Here is an 18,547-nt window from a genome sequence, read left to right as displayed (position 1 = left end):
GAGTTTAAGATCAGCCAGAGCAAGAGCAAGACTGCATCTCTAAAAATAGCCATGCATTCTGGGGGTGCCTAGAGTCCCACCTACTTGGGAGGCTGAGGCAAGAGGATCATGTGAGCCCAAGAATTGAGGTTGCTGTGAGCTATGACACCATAGCACTCTCCCCAGGGAGGCAAAGTGAGACAATGTATGTAAATAAATACATTATATAGACATGTATCCTGAAAGAATTTACTGGGTGGCGCCTGTGGCTCTAAGTGAGTAGGGCCCCGGCCCCATATACCAAGGGTGGCAGGTTCAAACCCACCCCGGCCAAACTGCAACAAAAAAATAGCCAGGTGTTGTGGTGGGCGCCTGTAGTCCCAGCTACTCAGGAGGCTGAAGCAAGAGAATCACCTAAGCCCAAGAGCTGGAGGTTGCTGTGAGCTGTAACACCACGGCACTCTACCAAGGGTGGCAAAGTGAGACTCTGTCTCTAAGAAAAAAAAAAGAGAGAGAGAATTTACTTACTTAGAATGTTGAAGTTTATCTTCTATTAATGGAAGAACAGCTGGAATCATTTCTCGAGGGAAAATCTGGCTGACGACAGTAAGCGCCATACATACTTCTACTAGGTTAGTGCTGTGCAAGTCCTGGGGTAATTATTAAGAATAGAAAACATTCAGGGTAAATTCTGAAACTCGGGGTGGTAAAGTCAACACTTAAGCCATTTTATAGGACTATCTCTATTTATATTTGTTTCATTTGCCTTAGTAGAGTCAACAGATAAATACTGCCAAAAAGTAACTGAACCAAAAGGAATCTATTACTTCTATTCTGATACCGGATATTGCCAAAAAAGTGACTGAACCAAAAGGAATCTATATTTCTGTTCTGATACCAGTCAAAATAGTTTCCTGTATTTTAGCTTTAAAACTTTTCCAAATCAGGGCAGTGCCTGTGGCTCAGTGTGTAGGGCGGTAGTCCCATATATGGAGAGTGGCAGGTTCAAACCCAGCCCCGGCCAAACTGCAACAACAAGAAAATAGCCAGGCGCTATGGCAGGCGCCTGTAGTCCCAGCTACTCGGGAGGCTGAGGCAAGAGAATCACCTAAGCCCAGGAGTTGGAGGTTGCTGTGAGCTATGTGATGCCACAGCACTCTAACGAGGGCAAAAAAGTGAGACTCTTGTCTCTTAAAAAAAAAAAACTTTTCCAAATCAGTAACAAAATGATTTTATGCATTTTTCTTGTTAATCAGTAATATGAGTGGATGTTTCAAAGGAAGTAATTCTGAAATATATACAATAAAATGCATATATTAATATATACTTACATATGCATGTCTTTAAATCTTTCTAATAGAACATAAAAATGTTTTTAAGTTTGCAAAGAATTTAGTAAACTTAGTAACCTTAATACAGTGTATGAATTAAAGTTCAGAAAACACTCTACACACATACTGTTACATATCAGAAAACTGACACAAGACAAACAGAAAAAAGTTCAGCAATTCAATTATATCTCATTATCAATACTGATTAGAAGTTTAACAGGAAAAATACCGTGAGTGAATAATTAGTTTGTACTTATATCCCTTTAATACAGATCCTAGAGAAAAAGACAGCAACATGGAAAGTAAATCCAAGCGCCTGCAGATCTGGATTATAATTCTGTCTTAAAGTGAAGTAATAACAACAGCAGCAGCAGCAGTAACTACTTAGCATAGCACTTCATATTACCCTCAAAACTCTTTATCCCCATTTTACAGATGGAGAAACTGAACTAAAAGATCTTTCTGTAAGTTCAGTTTCTTCTAAAATTATTTAATTCAATATGATTAAGGAGAAATATCAGATACCAGCTAGAGTAATTCAAGACTTCGTATTAAACAGCATACAATACAGTACCTTTACAACTGTATTCACAAGGAGAAGCAACAATTCATGACTTTCATGTAGAAATAAAGAAACAGCCAAATAACCTATAAAAAGTGAGGGGAAAAGTCGCATTACCACCTACCAAAAATAAACCTTTCCCAAGAAGTTAAAGCAATTCTGTAATATACTCTAAGCTTTAAGTGTCAAAGATACAAATTACAAGTAAAAATAAAAACAAATTGCAAAACATGAAATTCAAAAACTGCAGCAAGGAAGATTTCAGGTGTTTCTATCCTGAAATCTTTTAGAATTATATATTTCACAGGACATACCTGAAATGAGGTGTATGTATACCAACTTAAAGTCCTATAAATGACATTAAGAGATGTCTCTTATCTTCTGTCCAAATCTCTACATTATCAATCAAAACATCCTCTCTCTTACAACTGAACATAATTATTCAAAAATAATAGTTATTATAGTTAATAGTGAATTACTGGCTATTTGTATTGAGTTAGCTACCTAACACCAACTCATATGACGTAAGTCACCTATTAAGTACATATATTGGCCAGGCATCATGGCTCACACCTAAAATCTCAGTGCTTTGGGATACCAAAGAGGGAGAACTGCTTAAAGCCAAGAGCTTGAGACAAGCCTGAGCAACACAACAAAATCTGGTCTCTTAAAAAAAAAAAAAATGTAGCCAGGTATGGAAGCACACACATTTTAGGACTGAAGAAATATACTTATATCATGATGAACGCCATGTACATGGAATCTAGGTGTTCCATGCCATTTTCTGTGTCATCCCTCATATTGATAATAACTGAAACTTATTAGACCATTACTACGGCTCAAGTACCTTATTTTTTCTGGGTTTTTTTTTGGGGGGGGGTTGGGGGGGTTGTTTGTTTGTTTGGGGTTTGAGAATCTCATTCTGTTGCCCAGGCTAGAATGCCATGGCCTCAGCCTCACTTACAGCAACCTCAAACTCTGGGTTCAAGCAATCCTCCTGCCTCAGCCTCCGGAGTAGCTAAGACTACAGGTACCTGGCCGGGCGTGGTGGCTCACGCCTGTAGTCCCAGCACTGTGGGAGACCGAGGCGGGTGGATTGCCTGAGCTCAGAGGTTCAAAACCCATATGAGCAGCAGTCAGCCAGAGTAAGACCCCGTCTCTACCAACATCAAAAACAGCCAGCAGTAGAGGAACTTTACCTAACAATTGCAATCAGTGTAACTGGCTTATTGTACCCTCAATGAATCCCCAACAATAAAAAAAAAAAAAAAAAAAAAAAAAAAAACAGCCAGCACTGCAGGAGAAAGAAGAAAATCAACAAAAAAGGAGTACTTAGAACAAAGAAGAATGAACAAGCACACTGTTAAAAATAAAAAAAAAAAAAGACTACAGGTACCTACCACAAAACACAGCTAATTTTTCTATTTTAATAGAAACAGGGTCTCACTTTTGCTCAGGCTGATCTCAAACTCCTGAGCTCAAAAGATCTTCCCACTTTGGCCTCCCAAAGTGCTAAGATCACAGGCATTAGCCACCGCACCCAGCATTTTCCAACAATGTTCGCTATTCATACAACAATAAGAGAAAGCACAATTTTACTTGTACAAAAGACTGTGCCATACGTACGGGGGGGAGTCTGTGTGTGTGTATATATATATCTGTGTGTGAATGTGTGTATGTTCGTGTGTGTGTGTATAAAATAAGCCATTCTTCATCAAATAAAGCACCAAAGCTGGCCTTCAATCTCAGGAAAGTGGCTGAGACAATAGTACCAGAGTGAAGACATACAGAAAGTTTAAATTGTTTCTTAAATTTAGAAAATGATTCCCACTCAATGACACACATTAAGAATATCTGATGCCTACAGATACATCTTTCTTGTTGGCAAGAAAATAATTTTCCTGAGGAAGATTCTCAATAAAAATGACTCTGAGGTCTCCTTTAAAATAAGCTTCCATAACTATGAAACAAAACATTTGCAAGGTTATTAACTGCAACATTATTTAAGAGAACAAAAAGCAAAAACAAAAACAATCTGCATGTCCACCAACAGGGATCTGATTGAAAAACCATGATACATCTATCTAGTAAAAATTATACAACTGTATAAAGTATAAACACATCAAGACAATGAGTAGAATAATCTATACGGCATGCTATCTTTGGGTAAAACATAGCATATATAATATGCCGCTTTTTGTGTAAGATACACTGAGTGTATGCACATACTTTGCTTACTTTTCCAAAAACAAACAATGGCAAGATTAATGAGAAACTAATGAAGATAAGGAGCAAAGTGGGTAGTGGGACTAGACATGAAAGTGAAATATAATGCCTTATATATTTTAAAAATAAAATTAAATTGAAAATGAAAAAAATTACATGTAAGTATAAAAAGCCTAATGTAACAACAACTATAAAAGAATTATAGCGCCAACTATTCACATTTATTTACTATCTATTCTTTTCAAAATTACCTGCCTATGCTCACACGGAAGACAGCCAACTAATAAGGAAGTCAAGAAAGGCCAGGCACGGTGGCTCACACCTATAATCCTAGCACTCTGGGATGCTGAGGTGGGTGGATTGCTTGAGCTTATAGGTTCAAGACCAGTCTGAGCCAGAGCAAGATCTTGTCTCTAAAAGTAGCTGGGCATTGTGGCGGGCACCTATAGTCTCAGCCACTTGGGAAGCTGAGGCAAGAGAATTGCTTAAGCCCAAGAGTTTGAAGTTTCTGTGAGCTGTGATGCCACGGCACTCTACCAAGGGTGACAAAGTGAAGACTGTCTCTAAAAAAAAAAAAAAAAAAAAGAGCAGGACTAAGGCCCATCTTCATGCCAAAGGAAGCTAACACAAATATGGCAGACCCAAAGCTAAGTCTAACTAAAATCGAGCCATGCAATATTTAAACACTTCTAAGATGGTTTCATTTCAGAATGCTCATATGAAATCTAATCAGCATATTCTCTTCCTCAAAGTCTAAAACCAGGAAAACAAAGTTTTCCATGATTGCTCTCATGCCTGACTATATGAGTACAACACATGGTTCATGCCTTCATGGAAGCTAACTACAACGTTATATAATAACTACTAATTCCCATGTTTGTCTCTGCCCTCTCCTCGGCCATTGCAGACATCTTCAAAATGCAAGCAGTACAACTGATCCATCTGTATGCTTGACCACAGCACCTGGCATACAGTGGGCACCTGGGCACCCACCATATCTCTTCATGAATGCTGATAAATTTACAGACAATACCTACACCTTTCTGCTCATAATCTTTCCTACTCAAGCCAAAATTTCTCTATTGAGTATTAATTTATTTGTATCCATCTTCCAGAGTCTTAAACAAAACAGGTAACGGTAAGCGTTGTCAATGTCTTCTCAACCACTGTGGTCTAATACAGAAGAGGAATAAAAGCAAATGATTCAAAATCAAAAGAAAACATTAGAAAGCAAAGAAACAGTGAAAGAGGAAAAATGGGAACGTAAAGGAAGTAAGAAGATAACATGGGAAAAAGGCAAAGAAATAGCAGGATTCTCTCTGGAATCTACCATCACTGTCGCCTCTGATAGCTAAATTTTGGACATTTCCAAATGTATTCACATCTAGCGTACTTCTTATAAATGAAAAGGATGAAGTAGGTTTTCGCTTCTCTCAAAATGTTCAAAGATGTTTGAAAGTTCCCTTTTGATCTTCTTAGAAAACAAAAGACAAAGAAAACACTATAATAAATATGTAACCTTTCAAAAGCTAAAAAAGCAACATCATTAGACAGACTGTAGACATATGAAAACTCTGATAAGGTTTGGGGTAACAAGGAAAACAGTGATACGACTAAAGGGCTTTGAGGAAGAGAAATAAAATAATAGTAAAATAAAATCCCATTTTTTTATTTATAAGGGAAATCAAAATTTTAGGACAAGCAAATGACTAACAAAAACTACTTTAATAACTCAAAAACATTTTCTGTCTTTAGGGACCTTAGACGGGTAGAGAATCTGTGACCTCAAGGCTTTATGTGGCCCTCCAGATCCCCAAGCATAGCCCCTCAATCAAATCCAAACTTTGCAGAACAAATCCCTTTTTAAAAGGATTTGTTCTGTAAAATTTTGATTCAGTCCAAAGGCTGCATTCAAGAATCCAGAAAGCCACCCAAAAGTGCAGGTTCCCCCTTCCACAAGGAAACACATGACTAGGAGCAACCTAAGTGAGCACAGAAGTTAAAACCTGATTGGAATATGGAAAGGGAGAAACAGGATGTTAGAGGACATTCTACTTTGAGGAAACAAAGTAACAAATCTGGAAGATAGAAGAGTATTTTGGTAGGAGTGGAATGATACCTGCATATAGTCTTAGAATCTTTACCAAGACATCTCCCACCTCCACTCCATCATCTGATGACACAGGTCAGTATTAGTTGTAAAGAATGCTAGTCTTTAATAACATGACAGTATCAACTCATCTGAATAAAGAACATGTTCCACCCTCTGCTATTCTAAAATATTTCTTTCTTGGGATTCTGACATAAAGCTGAACCTTTAAAAATAAAAGATTTAAGTCCTTGAAAGAATTTTTTCTAATCCTAATAGTCTGACTACAGAGATAAATTTTTAAAAACATACCTCTAATCAGGCAGCGCTTGTGGCTCAAAGGGGTAGGGCGCCGCCCCATATGCCAGAGGTAGTGGGTTCAAACCCAGCCCCGGCCAAAAACCTCAAAAAAAAAAAGATACCTCTAATCCTGATAGCTAATATCTGTGAAACTTGTTTTTAATTCTATAATGAACCATTTCTGACGATTAAACTGATACAGTTAGACTTCCTAAAATCAATTTTATTGAGGTATGATTTATATACAAGAAAAGTCTCCCATTTTAAGTGTACAGTTCAATGAATTATGACAAATATATACAGACATCTAACCACTATCACAGGGCCAAGCAATTTTTAATCTTCTCCACAATTCCAAAATGCTATGAAGCAGAAAACCTTATTTCATTTATAAGCTTTGAGGTTTCTGAAGTGCTACCTTTTGAAGTTTTAGAAATTATAATGCAATGTTGTAAAAACATATTGTATAACTGCCATCATTTGTTTTATATAGTAATTGGAAATTTAAGGACAACACTAAAGTATGAAAGTCTTAAATCCATACATACCTACTCTTTTTTCCAAGAGGTTTCCTTGTTGGGCCAACTTGATTGCATGTATGTAGCCAAAGGAAGCATCATATCCAAGCATTTCACAATATATAAGTCTCACCATACATTCCTTCATCATTTTCTGAAAAGCAAAATATCCAGTAAATATATAAATAAAATGCTTTGATTTTTTAATTATGTTCTAATCATTTAACAATCTTTTAATTCTGGCACTGAAGAGATAATGCATATTTTACTCAATATCAGACTATAAAAAGGTTCTCACAAGTTGGCAATTTCTATAACAAAAATATTTTTCACATTTAAAAATCAAATTGCACCTGGACTTGCTTCAGAATTATTATGCTACATATAATATGGAATGGTTTGTTTTATAGGTACTTTTCTTTCTTTTTCTTTTTTTTTTTTTTGACAGAGTCTCACTCTGCTGCCCAGGCTACAATGCCATAGCATCAGCTAAGCTCACGACAACCTCAAACTTCTGGGTTCAAACAATCTTCCTGCCTCAGTCTCCCAAATAGCTGGAACTACATGATGCTTAGCTAATTTTTCTCCTCTTTTTTTTTTTTCAGTAGTGACAAGGTCTCACTCTTGCTCAGGCTGGTCTCAAACTCCTAAGTTCAAGCGATCCTCTCACCTCAGCCTCCCAGAGTGCTAGATTTATAGGCATAAGCCACAACACCCAACCTATAGATACTTTTTTAAATAACTCTTATCATTATTATGAACTAGGGAGCATGAATGATATTTAAGGCTGGGAGCAGTGGCTCATGCCTGTAATCCTAGTACTTTGGTAGGCTGAGGCAGGTGGACTGGCTGAGCTCAGGAGTTCTAGACCAGCCTAAGCAAGAGCAAGACCCCATCTCTACTAAAAATAGAAAAAGTAGCTGGGCATTGTGGCAGGCAGCTACTTGGGAGACTGAGGCAGGAGAATCTCTTGAACCCAGGAGTTTGAGGTTGCTATGAGCTATGATGCCATGGCACTCTAGTCAGGGACAGCAGAGTGAGACTTTGTCTCAAAAAAAAGGATATTTATAGCAAATTTTAATCGAAAATAAAGATATAAATAAATGTGTTTCAAAATAAAGAAAAACAGGGACTCAACAAATGCAAACATCATAGCCTAATTATACCCTCACATTAATCTGAAATTAAAAAAAAAAAAAAAATTGGCTGGGAACGGTGGCTCACACCTGTAATCCTAGCACTCTGGGAGACAGAGGTAACTGGATAGCTTGAGCTCACGAGTTCAAGACCAGCATGAGCAAAAGCAAGAACCCATCTTTACTAAAAATAAAAAAATAAAAAAAACTGAGGCAAGAGGATCACTTGACCCCCAAAATTGGAAGTTGCTGTGAGCTATGACACCACGGCACTCTACCCAGGGCAACAGCTTGAGACTCTATCTCAAAAAATAATAAAATAAAGGCTATTTTAATATTTAAATACTAATTAGAGTTAGCATATTATAGGATTATTAAATCACAAAATGCTTAAGAAATAGTAAAATAAAATATTTCACAGTAAGGATAATAATGTTTAATATTTCATGTGTGTGTATAAATATGAGGAGTTTAAAGAGAAAGCATGAAAAAATCTTAAGGGAATGAAATTTAATTCAGGTCACTTGTGCTTAAAGCAATAAAAGTTAATTCATTAACACATTAAATAAGATTACCAAATATTGAGAAAACAAACTTAAAAGATACTGAAAAACTTCTACATTAATCAGAAGTGAATGTGTTAATGTAAGCTAGATTTGTTTCAATGCTAGATTGTAACATCTTATTTCAGAGTTTTTCAAAGTCATTATGGACTTAAAATAAAATTATACTGTATACATTATCATTCTCTCATTTTTAGAGGAAAAAATGCATTCTCCAATGCAAGAATTATCTCTACAATTTCTCTAATAATTGGTCATCCATGTCCATGTAGAAACTGTAGTTGGAGAGTTGAACAGCCATAATTATTATAAAATCTTCCTTCCAAACTCTGGAAGGAGAACTCCTAATTTCTACCTATTTATCTTAGTTCTGTCAACTTCTAGAGTTATGCTTTGTAGCAAGAAAAACTATATATGGTGATGCCAATTATATAAAATAGAAATCTGATAAAGTAAAAAAAGAAAAACCATTTCTGTTTAATGTTTCTATGATTTTATACATTAGACACACATACATCTATATCAGCGGTTCTCAACCTATGGGTCATGACCCCTTTGTAACAATGAAAATACATCACGGCATTGGGAAGGTTGAGAACCACTGATATATATATGAACATAATACACATATATAGATATTACCAGATTGTGTTTTGAGTTTTATGTGTCCATGTATTATTATTACAACCACAAAAAAATTTACATACTCTCAGACTTTGCAAGTATTATTTATGTTCATGTTCACGTACTCAGGCAAAATAATCATCCTTGTATTTTTACTGGAGCAGAGGGAAAACATTCCCACAGTGGCATATGCAAAGAAGACACTCACTGAATATTTGCTGAACAAATGCTGTTTAGAAAAAAAAGTCACTTAGGTCACTTCATACTAGTCAAGGGAACAACATAACAAGTGGACATTTCAATTCTAAATATTTATACAACCAACCTAAATGCTCCTGGATTTATGAAACAGACACTAAACGATCTCAGCAATATGATATCCTATAACACTACAATAGCTGGGGACTTTATAACACCCCTCTAACAGAACTGGACAGATCCTCTAAACATAAAACTAAACAAAGATACAAGGGACTTAAATGCAACGCTAGAACAAATGGCCTTAATAGACATTTACAGAACCCACCATCCCAAAGCTAAAGAATATACATTCTTCTCCTCAGCCCATGTAACATACTACTAATAGATCACATATTTGGACACAAATCAAAACTCAATAAAATTAAAATAATTGGCTCAGTGCCTGTAGCTCAGTGGCTAGAGCACCCCCCACATCCACCAGAGCTGGCATGTTCAAATCCAGCCCAGGCCTGCCAAACAACGACAACTACAACAAAAAAATAGCTGGGTATTGGGGCAGGCACCTATAGTCCTAGGTACTTGGGAGGGGGAGGCAAAAGAATCACTTAAGCCCAAGAGTTTGAGGTTGCTGTGAGCTATGATACCACAGCACTCTACTGAGGATGACATAGTGAGACTTTGTCTCAAAGAAAAAAAAATTAAAAGAATTAGAAATTATACCTTGTATCTTCTCAGAACACAAGGCAATAAAGGTGGGACTCAACTCCAACAAAAATTTTCAACCCCACACAAAGGAATGGAAATTAAACAACCTTATGCTGAATGACAGTTGGGTCAAGGACAAGGTAAAAGAAGAAATTATTAAACACTTTGAACATAAAAACAATGAAGCTACAAGCTACCAAAACCTGTGGGTTCCTACAAAAGCAGTTCTAAGAGGGAAATTTATCACATTAGATGCCTACATCCAAAAAACAGAAAGATCAATAAGCTAATGAATTATCATAAGGAAATGGAAAAGGAAGAGCAATCCAATTCCAAACCTAGCAGAAGAAAATAACCAAAATTCAATCAAAAATAAATGAAAATGAAAACAAAAGAATCATTCAGAAAATTAACGAAACAAAAACTTGGTTCTTCTAAAGATAAATAAAATTAATAAACCTTTGGCTAGATTAACTAGAAACAGAAGAGTAAAATTAACTAGGAACAGAGAAGTAAAATAACCTCAATCAGAAATGAAAAACGGGAAATAACAGCTACCAGGGAGATACAAGAATTTATCTCTGGCTACTACAAGAAACTCTATCCCCAGAAATTTGACAATGTGGAGGAAATGAACCAACACCTGGAATCACAACCTCTCCCTAGACTTAACCAAGAAGAAATAGATCTCTTGAACAAACCAATATCAAGCACTGAGATTGAAAAAACAATAAAAAATCTTCCCTAAAAAAAAAGCCCTGGGCCACATGGCTTCACTCCAGAATTCTATCAAACCTTCAAAAATGAGCTTGTACTTATACTGCAGAACATATTCCAAAACACTGAGGAGGAAGAAACCTTCCCCAACATGTTCTATGAAGCAAACATCACCCTGATACCAAAACCAGGAAAAGACCCAACTAAAAAGAAGAGCTTTTCACAGACCAATTTCACTAATGAATATTGATACAAAATCTCAGCCAATAAAAAAGTATACATCATGATAAAGTAGGCTTCATCCCAGGGATGAAAGGGTGGTTTAACATATGCAAATCCATAAACGTAATTCACCATATCAATAGAAGTAAAAACAAAGACCATATGATCCTCTCAATAAATGCATAAAAAGCATTTGATAAAATTTAGCATCCTTTTCTAACAAGAACACTTAAGAATATAGGCATAGGTGACACATTTCTTAAACTGACTGAAGCCTTCTATGACAAATCCACAGCTAATATCATACTGAATGGAGTAAAACTGAAAGCTTTTCAACTTAGAACTAGAACCAGACAAGGTTGTCCTCTGTCACTACTACTATTCAACATAGTTTTGGAAGTTCTAACCAATGCAATTGGGCAAAACAAAGATATAAAGGGCATCCAAATGGGGGAAGATGTCAAACTCTGGCTCTTTTCCGATGATATGATTTTATATTTAGAGAACCCCAAAGACTCAACCACAAGACTCCTAAGTGATCAAGAATTACAATAACATCTCAGGGTATAAAATCAATATCCACAAATCAGTAGCCTTTGTATATGCTAATAATAGCCAAGATGAGAAGCTAATCAAAGACACAAGTCCATTCACAGTAGCTTCAAAAAAAATGAAATACCTAAGAATATACCTAACAAAAGAGGTGAAGAACCTCTATAAAGAGAATTATGAAACTCTAAGAAAAGAAATAACAGAAGACATTAACAAATGTAAGAACATACCATGCTCTTGGCTGGGAAGAACCAACATTGTTAAAATGTCTACACTACCCCAAGCAATCTACAGATTCGATGCAATCCCCAATAAAATACTGACATCACACTTTGAAAAACCGAAGAAATAGTTCTTTGTTGTGTACCAAGCCAGAAAAAGCCAATGTAGCCAAGGCAATTTCCAGTAATAAAAACAAAGCCCAAGTGTGACGCCTGTGGCTCAAGGAGTAGAGTGCCGGTCCCATATGCCGGAGGTGGTGGGTTCAAACCCAGCCCTGGCCAAAACCACAAAAAATAAATAAATAAATAAAGCCCGAGGCATCACCCTACCAGACCTCAAGTTATATTACAAGTACACAGTGATCAAAACAGCACGGTATTGGCACAAAAATAGAGATATTGACACATGGAACCAAATAGAAAACCAAGAGATAAAACCAGTCTCTTATAGCCATCTGATCTTTGATAAACCAAACAAAAGCATACAATGGGGAAAAGAATCCCTACTCAATAAATGGTGCTGGGAGAACCAGATAACCACATGTAAAAGACTTAAACTGAACTTGCACCTTTCACCACTTACCAAAATTGACTCTAGATGGGTAAAAAGATTTAAATCTAAGATATGAAACAATAAAAATCCTAGAAGAAAGTGTGGGAAAAACTCTTGAGGATGTTGGCTTGGGGAAAGATTTTATGAAAAAGACTTCAGCAGCAATCGCAACAACAAAAATAAACAAATGGGACTTAATTAAACTGAAAAGCTTATGCACAGCTAAGGACACAACAATTAAAGCAAATAGATTACCTTCATAATGGGAAAAGATATTTGTATGTTACAAATCTGACAAAGGATTGATAACTAAAATCTATAGAGAACTCAAATTAATCAACAGAAAAAGGACAAACAATCCCATCTATCACTGGACAAGAGACATGAAAAGAAATTTCTTTGAGGAAGACAGACGAATGGCTAACAAACATATGAAAAAATATTCATCACCCTGGGCGGTGCCTGTGGCTCAGTGGGTAGGGCGCTGGCCCCATATACCAAGGGTGGCGGGTTCAAGCCCCAGCCAAACTGCAACAAAAAAACAGCCAGGCGTTGTGGCGGGTGCCTGTAGTCCCAGCTACTCAGGAGGCTGAGGCAAGAGAATCACCTAAGCCCAGGAGATGGAAGTTGCTGTCAGATGCTGGCATGGATATGGAGAGAGGGGAACACTTTTACACTGTTGGTGGAACTGCAAACTAATACAGCCTCTTTGGAAAGAAGTATGGAGAATCCTCAGAGAACTCAAGTTAGACCTCTCATTTGATCCTGCAATCCCCATTACTAGGCATCTATCTAGAAGAAAGAAATTATTCTATCATAATTACATTTGCACTAGATTGTTTATTGCAGCTCAATTTATAATCACCAAGATGTGGAAACAACCTAAATGCCTATCAACCCAAGAATGGATTAACAAGCTGTGGTATATGCATACCAGGGAATACTACTCAGCCATAAAAAAGACGGAGACTACATCTTTTGTATTAACCTGGATGCAGTTGAAATATATTCCCTCAGTAAAGTATCATAAGAATAGAAAACTAAATATCTCATTTACTCAATACTAATACGAAACTAGTAGATGATCTAATACATGCCAACATAAGAGAAAAACTCAATTAAATTCAAGTTGGGAGGAATGAGAAGGAAGAAGAGGGGAGAGGGGAGGTGGAGAGGGGTTTGGTGTGCTCCCACTTAATGGATACAATATAAGGGTACATGGCACACATTTGGGGTACAGAACACAACTACAAGAAGTACTCTACCTAACAAATACAAATACTATAACCTTGTTGTTTGTACCCTCATAATAACTTGGGAAAAAATCTCATTTAAAAAAAGTCTTGGGCGGCACTCATAGCTCAGTGGGTAGGGCACCAGCCACATACACCAAGGCTGGCGTGTTCAAACCGAACCAGGGCCAGCTAAACAACAATGAGAACTGCAACAACAACAACAAAAAAAAATTGACTTGGCACCTGTAGCTCAAGTGGCTAAGGCACCAACCGCATACACCAGAGCTGGCGGGTTCGAATCCAGCCCAGGGCTGCCAAACAACAATGACAGCTACAACCAAAAAACATTCAGGCATTGTGGTGGGTGCCTGTAGTCCCAGCTACTTGGGAGGCCAAGGCAAGAGAATCGCTTAAGCCCATGAGTTGGAGGTTGCTGTGAGCTGTGATGCCACAGCACTCTACCCAGGGTGACCGCTTAAGGCTCTGTCCTCTGTCTCAAAAAAAAAAAAAAAAAAAAAATAGCTGGGCATTGTGGTGGGTGCCTGTAGTCCCAGCTACTTGAGAGGCAGAGGCAAGAGGCAAGAGGCTTAAGCCCATGAGTTTAAGGTTGATGTGAGCTGTGATGTCATGGTACTCTACTGAGGGCGACATAGTGAGACTCTGTCTCAAAAAAATAATACTAATAATAAAAATGAAATAAAATAAGAGTCCTAATCAAACTATGTTGGGATAGCCCCACAGTGGTCTGCCTATAGACATCATTATTAAATAGTTACTGAATAGATACTGTTAGAAAAATCAAATTACATGGAACCAAGTTTTAATACAACTGGGTCTTAATTAAGCTGTTGTGCAATATACTCACTTTCATAGCAAGAAAACGTTATGTAATCACTACATTGGCTCCAATTTGACTTAATCAGGCAAGTCTTGTTCTGGTGCAACCAGTCAATAATAAAAAGCTAAAGTTAATATTTGGCTTTCAACCATCAATAATTCATTTGACGATGATAAATTAAATGTTGGCAACTGATCAGATGAACCATATTTCAAATCCAAAATATGTTGGCACTGACTATATGTACTTACCAGTGTTGTAGTAGGAGCAGAAACAGTTGCTTTTAGATTACTCAGTTCCTGCTGGATTAATTTCTCTTCTTCCTGCAAAGTGAAGATATTTAAGTGCTTGAACAACTGACCCACCTGGGCAACATAATAAGATCCTGCCTCTACAAAAATTTTTTAAAAAGTTTTTAAATTAGCCATCCATGGTGGTGTGAGCCTATAGTTCCAGCTATTCAGAAGGCTGAGACAAGAGGATTACTTGAGCCCAAAAGTTTGAGGCTGCAGTGAGCAGTGATTGATTGTACCACTGCACTTCAGCCTGCATACATACATACACAAAAACTTTCAACGCAAAAGAAACATTAAAGGAGAGATAAATATTAAGTGCTTAAGATGTGGCTAAAGGCATTTCTCTAACTAACCCCCCAGAATCATCCCTGGGGAGAATAAATACTTCCAGGCTAACACACCATTTCTCCTTTCATTAGTCAGTTACTATACCCTTAATGGTAGAATGGCAGAAAATGATTCTTAAACATTAAAGGGGGAGACAGAGCAGACAGAAATGCTCCATATACTGGCCCAGGATAAGAGTTTCACATCTTCTTACAAATAAAAAGTCTTCATGGAATTGAGAAATAGGGTAAGAAAGCAGAAACAGAAATAAGTCTTTTTCTTTAAACTGTATTCTTCATCACTATCCCTTCCTCCTTCCCCACATTCTGTCCCTCACTTTCTTTCTATCTCATACACTTCTGTGGTCACTTCCATGTCCACCCACTGTATTGCACCTCCTTAAGCACTCAAAACTTGGCCCCGTTTTTGGCTAACATAAAGCTATCTTTAAGTTTCACACTGAACTAGGAGGTGCTCGTTAGGTGAAGTACTGCCATATTTGGATGCTTATCTACCATTTCAGGCCAACTAAATTTTTTTTAATTTTATTCAGCATCTCATAAAAATTCAGCAGAGCACAAAACTTTATGACAAATAATATGAAGTCCACAAATAATCATTCTGGAATGTGAAACAGATCTCTCCAGTATAACATCACCTATTTCAGCTTAAAAATTTTTTTTTCAGTCTTCTAAGTACTTTTTCTTCCATCTTTTCTTCTCTCTTGACACAGGGCATTGCAGCCATGCTTTTAAAATACATTTTGTTTGTTGTAGAGATGGGATCTCCTTATCACCAAGGCTGGAATGCAGTGGTAATATCATAGCTCACTGCAACCTCTTAATTGTGGGGCTTAGGAGATTCTCCTGCCTCCGCCTAGCCCAGTAGCTTGGAACAGGTGCAAGCCACTAGGCCCAATTCACAGTCATGCGTATTTTACTTGCCTTAAGCCCAAAATGGATGACCAGTTCCTTGGGAAAAAGGAATGTTTTACTCTATTTTTTTCAGTGTCTAACATATAACTACTCCATTAGTATCTGTTGAACAAATTATGACAACAACCCATGCTCTTTTTAAGATACAAACTCCTTGAAGCTTTAAATCAGTATGCTACACAACTCATGAGACGACCAAAAGTCTGTGGGAACTTAACTTCTATTGTAACTGCTAATTTTCAAAGCCGATCTGAGGCAGAGACTTACTCAGCAAATTTTACTTTTTCTTTGCTCAACCCGTGGGCCTAACCCCGGAACTTCAAACGTCCCAAAGACGGCTCAGAAGGCAGAATCTGTTCAGGTATCTAACATCTAGCAGTTGAAGGGACTCCAAGAGAGAAGAAAACTGATTGAGAAATAAGTTTATAGACAGTAATTGATGCCTGACACCTCCATCGCACTGGGGATTTTCACACGCTAGACATCTCACCTAATCCTAAAAACAAACAATGAAATATGTACATTTCCATTTCAATGTTGTGACGGTCTCTGTAAGGTCACAGGTTAACGACATCTGCCCCAGAACAGTATGAGCCCGACTGTGGAAAGTCGGCCTCCCAGCTGTCAGTCCGGGAAGGGAAGTGAAGCTTCCAGACAACTGGAAGGAGGGACACACCTACAGACAGCTCCTGAGCCCAGCCCGAGAGCCGGCCCCGGAGTCTCGCCGCCAGGCCAGGACCTCGCGGCGCGGGGGCCTCCCCTGGGCGTCCCCGACCTCCCGGCCCGGCAGCCACCTACGTGCTTGGAGGTGAGCGCGGTGATGCCTCGGACCAGGCCGCCCAGCCGCGAGGAGAAGGAAGCCTTGGCGGCCGCGGGCCCCCCACCGGGCTGGTTCTGCAGAAAAAGCCCCGGCAACGCCGTCAGCGTCTTCTCCACTATGTCGCTCATCGCCGTCGCCACCGCCCGCGCTCCAGTAGCCGCCCGGCTTCATGCCAGGCGGCTTCCCTGCCGGCCTCCGTAGGCACTTCCTGCTTTTTGAACAAGAAATCTTTATTCGCTCCCCCGCGTGAACAAGCTCAGTGCTATTCCCAACAGAAACCGCTGGAGGGCGCAAGAGTCCGCGAGGAAAAAGCCGCTCGCCCGAGCTTGAGCGCAAAAAGCTGTCCTCCGGAGTAGACGTAGGCACGTCTGACGCTCCCGCTTTTGAGAGCAGCCCCGGAACCCGCGCAACTGCGAGACCTCCCGAGGAAGGCGTTAGGGGTCCGTCTCTCTTAACGTTTTGTCCCACGGGGTCTCTCTTTTTTCTTAGCCTCTTCCGCGCTGCCCGAGAGCGCCTGGGAGGTGCGTCTCCCGGGCGCGCCTTTTTAGGGCGGTCCCCGGCGATTCCCGGCGCTCTCGAGGCTCTGGAGGACAGTGGGGCCGGCCTGGAGATTCGTGGTGCGCTGGAGCTGAGAGCGCACCGGGGACAAAGGGACGTGCGGCCACCGGTGCCGACTCCGGCTCTGCAGGTCGCGGTCTCCCTGTGCCACCCCCTCTCGGTTCTAGTCTTTTGTAGCGCAGACTACACTTGCCACGACGTAAATATTTGTCTTCGTAATAGCGAAACCATCTTATAGCTGTTCCCCCAGCTTCTACCTACAAGACGGTCTAATGCAGTGATTCTCACACTGTCATCTGGTGGCCTCTGAGCGTCCTTGAGACGCTTCCGGGGAGTCCACGGAGCCAAAACAATATTCCTAATAGCCGTTTTCACTCGGATCTCTCTGGAACGTACAGAGGCGGTTTCAAGAACCTAGATGAGGGTGGTTGGTTGGTGAAATGTACGTATAGTTGAGTATTCTTGTGTTTTCTAGAATTTTTCAGAGATTATCTCCGTTTGTCCTCAATATCCCTAATGTGACCTTACAAGCTATCTTCAAGTTAAACCTGCTCTAATCTTGGTAGCCTCATCATCGTCCAATAAATGGGTTTTGTCGAAATCTCAAAAGTTGTACTTGGGCAGGAACGTAGGAAAATGGTCCACTTTGTTGCCTTGTCCTGCAAGAGTATTTTTAATTTATTGAAATTTTTTATCTAAAACTGATACGCTCTTAGAATTTAATATATTTATCCTAAAATATAATTGTTTATACTTATTTTTTAATTTTAGAATCTTCCACTGGCTGAATAAAGGAGAGAGAGGAAGATCTGCTTTCTAACCTTCCCACGTCTGATGGGATATCAGTATCAGAGAATTCGCTGGCTCAGGGAAAAGGAGAAATCTGGGTGAAACTGAATAATTTCTTATTTTCATCTTACTCAGCAACATTTTTGAATCCTATCATGGATTGAACTGATGTCAGATAAAATAAGGCATCATTTTAAAACCAGTTACTCAGAATTAAAAAAAAAAAAAGGAATTGAGTATTTTAAACATA

At 38.7% G+C, this 18,547-nt stretch overlaps 1 protein-coding gene across 1 annotated transcript in view; it reads right to left on the bottom strand.

The window, feature by feature from the left end:
* The window catches only part of AP4E1 (adaptor related protein complex 4 subunit epsilon 1), a 90,290-nt gene extending 73,124 nt beyond the window's left edge, over nt 1-17,166 (bottom strand). Inside the window, exons 1-5 of the mRNA XM_053595046.1 lie at nt 16,929-17,166; nt 14,824-14,895; nt 7,036-7,159; nt 1,885-1,958; nt 508-629 (exon numbers count right to left, since the gene is read on the bottom strand). Coding sequence (XP_053451021.1) covers nt 508-629; nt 1,885-1,958; nt 7,036-7,159; nt 14,824-14,895; nt 16,929-17,078 — 542 coding nt within the window. The 5' untranslated portion in view covers nt 17,079-17,166. The remainder of the gene's footprint in view (nt 1-507; nt 630-1,884; nt 1,959-7,035; nt 7,160-14,823; nt 14,896-16,928) is intronic.
* Between the last annotated feature and the right edge of the window lie 1,381 nt (nt 17,167-18,547).

This window comes from Nycticebus coucang, chromosome 6, assembly GCF_027406575.1.
Source record: "Nycticebus coucang isolate mNycCou1 chromosome 6, mNycCou1.pri, whole genome shotgun sequence".
Lineage (NCBI taxonomy): Eukaryota > Metazoa > Chordata > Mammalia > Primates > Lorisidae > Nycticebus > Nycticebus coucang.
The sequence above is the reverse complement of the archived record's forward strand: the minus strand, read 5'-3'. Positions and strand labels throughout refer to the sequence as shown.